Raw genomic sequence first — 9,003 nt, 5'->3', positions numbered from 1 at the left:
GAGACTGTGGGTCCAACACGCAGGGTCCTCTACTCCCAGGCCAGAGCAGCACAAGGCCCCACCCGCCATGTTGCTTCCTGTTGCCCACAGGCCCTGGGGAGATGGGGAGGCCCAGCAGAGAGTGTACTCACAGCTGACAGGAGTCCACCCTCCCTCTGTCATTGCCCGAAGTGCCATGGAAAAGGACAGTGCAAGCTGGACACAGTGGCACGCGCCTGTAGTCCCAGCTGCTCAGGAGGCTGAGGCAGGACTGCTCGAGCCCAGAAGTTCAAGGTCAGCCAAGTTCACCTGCTGATGGAGCCATGAGCTTGCAACTTGTCTTTGGTCACGTGACAGCCAATCCATGGCAAAGATTTTTCTAGATCCTGCCAGCACATATTTAAATCTTCCCCCAAATGTCCAACTGACTCTGCACAGGCAGCCGGTCTGGCCCATAGCGTAGTGTGTTAACCCCTCCTCCCCGGTGATTCCACAGCAAAGCCCAGGCTGATGCTGCGTGCTTGGGACATTCTCAGAGCTACCACCTACCTCCACCACATGGACATCCACAGTCCTCTTACCCACTTGGCCCTGCCAGACAGGACAGGCGGAGGCAGCTCGGGAGACAGCCAATGTTCTCATGGCTGCCCGCTGCCGTGTGCTCAGGAAGAAGCCGACGGCAGCTCACCTGGGGCAGGTTAGAGGCTGGGTCTTCCCTGGAGCACAGCTGGCTGCCCTGGATCCTAGCAGCAAGCCATAGGGAGGGGCCCCAGGACCCAGATGTGTCCGAGCTGGGGTCAGTGCCTCAGATCTTGGCAAAGTTCCCTGGCAGCTGGGAAGGTAGGGGACTCTCTTCCAGGACAGCTCAACTTGGAGAGATAACAGGCCCTGTGCTGGGGCATCAGCATGAATGCTGTTGGTGTATCTGGAGATGGGTTCTCCTGGACCCTTGACTGACATGTCCTCAGAATGGGGTGCGGCATGGGGCCTTGCCTGCAAGGAGGAGGAAAGAGCGGAAGGCCCTGATGTGACCACAGGTGGTCCGGGCTGTGCTGCAGTCCCTTCCCTGTCCCACATGCTCAGGCATAATCCCAACCTGCAGTCCAGGTAGACACCCCAGTGGCCAGTGGCCTTCTGGCTGCCCCGACACATGCTTCCCAGTCCACACTCTACTCGGCCTCTCCCTCCACACCTGGCCCTGGGCCCCTTTGCCGGCTCCTTTTCCCCATCCAGCCCTGAATCGGAAGTGGAGGTGGGGAGCCTTCTGCCCTTTTCCTGTTACTTCTCTTCCAAGCTGGAACTCTGAGAGGTACGAGGCCGGGTTCTAGCTGCCGTCCCCGAGCAGAGACTCCTCACAGTGAACACAACCCCATGAAACTGATTCCTCCAAAACCCCTCATGTGACCCCCTTCCTGCAGACCCCCAGCAGCTCGAGCCTAGGAGGCATCCTTGATGACCTTACCCAGTGGGCAGTGGGTCCCCAAGTCCTTCTTCCTTCCCCCTGACTCTTGGCTCTGGCACCTCTCGCCTGAGGTGTCCCTCTAAGGTCCCACAACCACGGTTACATTTCCCCTCTGTCCCACACTGACCAGCTCCCACAGCTCCCACTTGCAGCGGGGGCTCCAGCTGACTGAGGCCCGGGCCCCTACCCTTGCCCCTGCCCAGGGCCTCTCCCAGCGCCAGCACCTGAGCTCTCCACAGCCAGGCCCTGCTCGGGGGGTCAGCTCATCACCAGCCCACTCCAGGGTGCTCAGCGGACCAATGAAAGCACAAGGGGCTTCTGGCTGGCTCCTCTGCCACAAGTGACCACCACCAGTCACTTTAGGAAGCCAGGGAAGGACAGGCCATAATACAGCCAGGGCCTCACCCTGTCCCCAAGGGGGACCCCGGAGGACACAGACCTTACGCCAAGCTTAACAAAGGCCCCTCGGTGCCCATCTGTACAGATGCCACACAGACTGGGGGTGGGGACACTAAGCCAGGTCAAGACAGGGTGTAGCCATGTCCCTGGGAAGGATTGGGGCCACTCTGCAGGGCTCTGTGGGAGGCAGAGGCCGTGGGAGGAGCCATGCCAAGGAGCCTGGAGACCCAGGGCATGGGCCCCGCATGGCCCTGGGGTAGGTGGTGCGCTGGAGCCTCAGGGAGGGTCTCTGAGCCCCAGGCCCTCTTCTCTCTGCTGGAGGGAGCAAAGCCAGGAATGGCAAGTCCCACCTCCGACACAGGACACTGGCCTGGCAGGCAGAGCTGACCCACAGCAATGCTACCACACTGCCTCCCCAGGCCTCTAGGTCAGCAAGTTTTTCAGGAGAGTCAAAATCAGAGGTCAAGACTAGGGACATGGCTCAGTAACACCTGCCTTCACGTGCAAAGGCCCTGAGTTCCATCCCCAGCACCTAAAAACAGAACAGATACCAGAAGCCCAAGACTCTGGAGCCCACGTGGCCCTTCAGCCTATTCTGCCTGCTCCAGGACTCACCCGGAGATGAGTGCACCCTCCAGGGTGCACTGAGGGCTAGTCTTCATCCAGGACACAGACCAGGTAGGACAAGCAGGCACTGGCTTCAGCAAGACACAGACTCCAGCCTTGGACACTCAGAATGCAGGCCTCACCTACTGACCCCCACCCAACATTACTGAGAACATCCCAAGCTTGACCACAGGCCAGCGAGACTCCCACAGCCCATCCCTCTCCACCCCTGCCCATGGCCTCCAGGGCCACTCCTCCACCACCAGCAGCCCCTCCACTTCTCGTCCTGGTTGGCTACACTAGAGGGTGGGCTGCCCAGAGCAGAGGCCTGCGGTCACTAGCAGGATGCTCACAGGGGGGCCACTGAGGATGTGGGTGGAGGTAGGGACAGGCTGATGGGGAGGACAGAGGCACTGGTCACACCTAGCCACAAAGGGAGCCTTGTGCACCTGTCCCCAGGGCCTGCTGGAAGGCAGGCAACTTACCAAGCCAGATTCCAGATGACAGGGGGGCAGTCCCCATCTGGGGGTGGAGCCCGCCTGCCCCTGGGACCCTGGACAGCCGCAGTCAGGGTGCGGGGGGAGCCCACTGTGAATAGCCAGCCCCATACCTTCCTGGGGTGGTCATAGATGACAGAAATCCTGAGGCTTCTGGGCAGCAGGGAAGGCCGTTCTTGCCTCCAGGGAAGCAAAGGCCAATGCAGTGGACAGGTGCCTAGCACGGCACAGAGCTCCAAGATGCAGCGAGTGTCACCAAGTGTCACCGGAGGTTGGAGGACATATATAACCATGGCCAGTCATGGGTAAGAGCCATCCTCTCAGCCTCAGAAGGCCCCCAGGTGCCACAGAGACCCTCCTGGACTGGTGGGACACAGGGCCACAGCACAGAAGTGGGACCCACAGGAGGTCAGGTGAGAGAACACCTAGAAGGCTCCAGCCTCTGCTGCCTGTGGACTCCACAGGTGTTCGAGAGCTGGAGTAAGGTGTGGCCAGGCCTCGTGCTCCTGGCTGGGGCTGCACTTTGGCCTAGGAAAGCTGGCCCTGAGGCCATCCAACACAGGCAGTCTTGGTTTGGAAGAGCCCATCAGCAGAGAGGGACTTCCATGGGACAGGGCACATCTGGACCTGAGGGGGAGGCAGGGACATGGGGCCTCGACACCCAAGGTGGGGGTCAATATATGCCAGGAAGAACACCGTTGGGTTATGGTAACAGTGGAGGAGGGAGCAATGAGATTAGATGGAAGAGGGGTCTCTGGGGCAGGGCTGCAATGCCCCCCTAAGCCTGCCTGCACAGGCGTTCCTGAGAGCCACCAAGGAGGGAGCCCCCCCACCCTGAAGTGCCCAGCAGGCCCCACAGCCACTCTCCCTGCGCTGAGACCCTTTTCTTGACTCACCCTCCCTGACACCCTGCCCAATTAGTTATCAGGAGCGCATGAAACAGGCAGAGAGGTGAGGCTTTGGATACAAAACTGTAAACGCGAGTCTTTAAAATGACAGAGGCCTCCTTGGCCCGGAACTCTGAGCCAGAGACCCCCACCAAGGGACCAGATATCGTCACACTCTGCCCTCCCTTCCCACCCAAGGGGCAGGCCCAGCAGGCAGAGGCCAGGTCACCTCCACTGGGCTCAAGCCTCGAAAACTGTTCCGCGCTGGGGTGGGCTGGCGCAGTGGGGACTGAGGGTCCGTGGTCCAAGGGATTCCTGAGATGAAGAAGCGGCCGCGGCCCTGCACCGCACTGGCCCCTGAGGGCAGCCAGCCCCACCCCATCCCATGCAAACCAGGCCAGGTTGGCCCAGCGTCTCTGCGCCCTGGGGTACAGCAGGGCCCTGTCACGTGTCCAGTGCATCACGGGTAGGCGAGGGCCCATGGGGGCGCCCAGGCGGGCCATGCAGCGGCGGAGGCGGCGGAACAGAGTTGCGCTGCGTCGGAGGTGGCTGCAGTTCCAGCGCAAGCGCAGGTGGTGGGAAGTCGCGCACCTGGCGGCGGTACTCCAAGAAGGTGCAGGCCTTGGTGGCCAGCGCCACCACGTTCTTGCCGACGAAGATAGCAGAGACGCGGCTGTCACGGAAGAGCGCCATGTTGGCAGCGCGCGCCAGCACTGCCACCACGTTGACGGTGGCAAGGCTGAGCACCGGGTACAGCATCATCTTCTGTGGCGCTATGTGCTCGCCCTGCATGCTGACCTCGCTGAGCGCCACGCACGGCAGCACTAGCAGCAACATGTAGCAGTAGAAGAAGGTGAGGCCTTCGGCCCACAGCGGCAGCCCGGTGCGCGGTGGCTCCCACAAGTTGGCCTGCATGTCCAGCAGGTCCAACAGGTCGAGGGCTACCCAGAAGAGGCGGCCGCGCAGGTCTTCACGCTTGCGGAAGGTGCGCACATACTCCATACGGTCAAGCGCCACGAGCAGCAAGAACAGGCCGGGCACGCATACCGACAGCAGCAGCGTCAGCGCCTTGCGGGCCACTGGGTCGGCTGCACCACGCCTCGCGGCCTTGTAGTTCTGGAAGATAAAGTAGAGTTTGATCTCCAGCACGAAGATGTAGAGGAACCAGAGGATCATGGCATAACCGCGCTTGGCAGTGCGCACCTCGGCGCCCACCCACACGGCCACGTAGCGCAGCACCAGCAGGAAGCAAACGTCTCCCACCAGCACGATAATGCACACACCAATCTTGCGCGGGCCCTGGTTCTGCTCCACCAGGTATGCGTCCATGACGGCCATGCTGCCCATGATCACCAGCGTGGTCAGGCACACGTGGCGCCGGTCTGGGGGCGGCAGCACCATGGTCAGCCGCCGGGGCCCCGGCCCAGGTGCGCACGGCCCCCACGCGAGGCAGGACGAGGCCCTGCGGCGGCCGGGAGCGCGGCGGGGCGCGGCCGTGCTCAGCCCGTGGGCATGATGAGACGGAGCTTGTCCAGCTGCCCGGAGGGCGCCGCCGCTCCCGGCCGGCGAGCTTGGAACCTGGGGAAGACCAGAGGAGACAAGTCAGCGCGCAATCCCGGGCGGCGTCAGGCTCAGGCGGGCCGGGAGGGCGGGCGACCTCCCGCAGCCCCCGCTGTTTCCTGCGCGGGGCGCTGTCACAGTGCAGCACGCCTGGGGTCTCGGTCGCAAGCACGCGCAGCTGCGCGCACACAGGATCCTGAGCCAACGAGCAGAACCTCCAGGGGGCGCTGCAGCCGCACCTGAGAGACTGGAGACCTCGTTCCCGCCACCGCCAGGAAGGAAACCGAACGGAAGTGGTTTCTCCTCGCCGCGCGCGTTCCCGGAGCCCCGGTGGTTTGTCACGGCTGGGCCAACGCCGCCACCCCTCCCTGTTCGGGCGATCTGGACCTCAAGCCCGGGACAGCGGCCCGAGGCCTTTCCTGTGGGGTTTTGGGCGTCCTCTCCCTGCCGCGCCGCGCTAGGGAAAGAGGCGGACCTCCTCCTTGGCCCTGAGAGCACCGGGAGTACGGGAGGCCCAGGCCCCATCCCGGAGACAGGGCTCTGGGCAGGTTTCCGACCCGGATTGAGAGTCATCCAAGTCCTGCCGCGTCCGTCCTACACAGCCTCTCCGTACCCCCCTACCCGTTCCTTGCAGCCCCCACCAGCTCTCCTCCCTAACTGGCAGTCTCTTATTCCCTCCTGTCTGCCCTCCAGGGCAGTAGGGACCATTCTCTGCCCTGCGCCCACCATGGCTCCCATTGCCCTGGAGACGTGTTCTCTTGTCCTGGCTGCATCTCCAGCCATATACACTCCCCACTCCCCGTACAAACACACCCACACTGCCTTACTCCTTTGCCCTGGTGGTCCCCGGCTGGGAGCTGCCTTCAAGAAGACGCCAGCAGAGTGGCCCTTCTGGTACACCTGGCACAGCCTGTCCCTCTGTGATAGTCGGAGGGCCCCCTGCACCTGGGCCTGCTCACACCCCCTCAGCCCTCACACACCTGAAAGTCACTCCCAGCCAGGCCCAGCCTCTGTGCAGGACACTCAGGACAGGGGGTTGCGTTTACTGCCCCGTCTAGACAAAGACATAAAATGTATTGTCACCCGTGCTGAGCTCAGCCTGTTCCTGGTGACACAGCCTCCACTGACTGGAGGAGGCCTTGAACTGCACATCGGCACCCCTACCCTCATCTCAGCTGCGGCCATGCCTGGCACCCTCCTCCCAGGGGTCCCCACAACCACACACAGCACTTCCAGGCAGAGCTCCAACGCCTAGTAAAGGACGCCTTTGGGAGCCATCAGCCCACACACCCACCATCAGATTCCGTGCACTATTCCCCAGCCGCCCGCTGACCCTGCTTACTCGCCCACCAGTAGGCACACCTCGTGGGAAGCCCACGCTGGGCCCATTCCTGCCCACCTGGGCCTCCTCTGGGCGCAGCCTGGGAATTTCTTCCTCTCAGCACTTGCGCAGGCCAAGAGCCCTGTCTGCTCCACCCGCTCCATCACCGCTCCCCAGTCACTGGTCAAAGGAGGGCTGAGGGCTTTGCGGTGGTGATGGGGCCGACGCCACCCCCTAGAGGAGCCCCCGCCCACGAAGCCAGAGCCCGGGCCGTCCTTCCAGCCGGGCTCCTCTGGACCTGGCCCAGGTCCACCTGCCCTGGGTCTCCCGCTCCGCCCTCAGCTCAGGTCTCACGCACCGACTCCGGGCCCCCAGGCCTCCAGGCCCTACCCTGCCCGCCCGGCGCCCGCGCCCGGCACGGACCCCCACCCCTCGGTGCCTCCAGGAGGGGGTTGGGACCGAGGAAGGGTCGCGCCACCCTTGGGCCGCGGTTTCGAGGGTCCAGCCGCTCGCAGCAGGTTGCTTCTCCGCTTGTCCCTCCCCCACCAAAGGCTTCCCGAGCGGGGCCTGCCCCGTCACACGGCCCGCCCGAGGCCTCACCCGGCATTGTCCCCCCTGCCATCCCACGCCCCGCGGCCGCGGGACGGGGGTCGCCCAGGCCCGGAGGGCAGCAGCGCCGGCCTACCGCCCCTCTCCACCGACACGCCACCGGCCCGCCCGCCCGCCGATCGCCGGCGCCTACCCCGCCGCCGGCCAGATGCTGCGAGCCCGGCGGGCCCCGCGGAGCCGCTGCTCCCGACCCGGCGCGCGGAGCTGCGCTCCGCCCCTCCGCCCCCGGCGCCTCCCCCGGCCGAGAACCCGCCCCTCGGCGCGCGCCCCGGACCCTGACCGCGGCCTAGCGATCCGCGGGGGGTCCTGCACGGCGCCAGTTGCGGAGAAACCGCTCTGCGCAGTCCCGGCGCACTGGACAGGTGGCGCTGAAAGCGGACGCTCCAGGATCCACCCCTGGCCCGGATGTCTGTCCGTATCGCCTCACCCAACAGCCGAGAATCCCTTCAGTCCTCTCTCCCCTAATTCCTCTGCAGCCCTCCGGGCTCAGAGCCTGACCGCCACTGAAGTGACCCTGCTCACCCACGGCAAGCTGCCCGCTGGACCCCGTCCCCGCGGAGCTGGCCAGGATGTGGGGGCGGGGCCGACAGCCAGGGACCCTAGGAATGGCCCTCGGGCCAACACAGTGGTGGGGCCTGGGTCCTACTCCCAGCTGGGAGCTGGGGCCCTCTGTGCCCTATGGGGAAAATCCAGCCCCGGTCTCTTGCGGGAGGAGGAAGAGATGAGGAGAAGCTGCTTCCGTTTCCAACCGTCGGGGGCAAGCCAGTGCTCTGGGGCGCAGGCTTCCTCTCTCCAACAGTCCTCACTGAGCCCCCACCTACCTCGGGGCCCTGTGAGCCAGAGAAGGATGAGGAGGGCACTTACTCCCAGATGCCCTCGTTCCCAGAGAGGCTCACTTCTCTCTGACAGAGACTGAGGGTCAAAGATGTGAAGGGACATCCAGAATCCCACTGCTGGGAAGGGCGGAGTCGGATCCCTCCCAGGTCTGCTCACACTGGGGCACTGCAACAGGCTACAGTGGGCCATCTAGGGACCAGGGACCAAGCTGAGGTGCTCACTGGGATAGCTGGGCAGGGATGCCAGCCCCCACCAGCCCGCTTGCTCTCACTGGAGGGTGTTGCCTGGTACCCAGGAAGGGGCTCCACATCCAAGAGTGGACTGTTCTTCCCTCATGGATTTCTCTAGAGCCCCCTGGTGTCATCAACAAGGAGGCTGAGGGCTAGACCACTCCAGTGCCAGAATGGAGAGAAGAGGAGGCCCCCACTGGACAGTGGGCAGTGCCAGCCTTCAGCATCAGTGTCCGCACAACAGCCCTGGGTGTCCACTCTGCCCTCCCTACCTCACCCGAGGCTAGTCTTCCAATGCTTGGTCTGCCCAGTGCTCCGCCTGGCCCTCTCCAGCACCCCGACCCTTGGAACACTGCTTACACATCCAAAGGGTCAGGCCATGCAGTGAGACACTATCCTGCATCATCTGGATGGCCAGAGAGGCAGGGGATCCTGTCAGAGAGGGACTTGAAGATGCAGCTCTGGCGGCTCTGGAGAGGAGGAAGCGGCCACAGGCCAGCTTCACAGCTGGAAGGGCAGCACCGGGACTCTCCTTAGGGCCTCAGGAAGGAAGCAGCCTTGGTTTTAGCCCAGTGGCTCTGTCCTGCACACTGCAGGGCAGTGGACTGTGTTGTTT

At 63.9% G+C, this 9,003-nt stretch overlaps 1 protein-coding gene across 2 annotated transcripts; it reads right to left on the bottom strand.

Moving 5' to 3' along the window:
- Positions 1-3,901: 3,901 nt before the first annotated feature.
- Positions 3,902-7,943, bottom strand: Tmem121 (transmembrane protein 121). 2 transcript variants are annotated; one of them, XM_046453131.2, is made up of 2 exons: positions 7,843-7,943; positions 3,902-5,408 (listed from the first exon to the last, which is right to left on the bottom strand). In XM_046453131.2, exon 2 carries the CDS (start codon positions 5,229-5,231, stop codon positions 4,275-4,277), a length of 957 nt encoding a protein of 318 aa, XP_046309087.1. In that variant the 5' UTR covers positions 5,232-5,408; positions 7,843-7,943; the 3' UTR covers positions 3,902-4,274. The 2 variants fall into 2 exon arrangements, with proteins under 2 accessions (XP_046309087.1, XP_046309086.1); XM_046453130.1 differs by lacking the exon at positions 7,843-7,943 and adding an exon at positions 7,454-7,518.
- Between the last annotated feature and the right edge of the window lie 1,060 nt (positions 7,944-9,003).

Source organism: Marmota monax, unplaced genomic scaffold (assembly GCF_021218885.2).
Source record: "Marmota monax isolate L192 unplaced genomic scaffold, Marmota_monax_Labrador192_F-V1.1 WCK01_AAM20220418_F8-fsc00190, whole genome shotgun sequence".
NCBI lineage: Eukaryota > Metazoa > Chordata > Mammalia > Rodentia > Sciuridae > Marmota > Marmota monax.
Note: the sequence above shows the minus strand (reverse complement) of the source record. Positions and strands in the feature narration are given on the sequence as shown.

Bases quoted from the DNA above. Each gene is read 5' to 3' on its own strand.
- Tmem121 (XM_046453131.2), bottom strand. From the start codon at position 5,231: ATGGTGCTGCCGCCCCCAGACCGGCGCCACGTGTGCCTGACCACGCTG.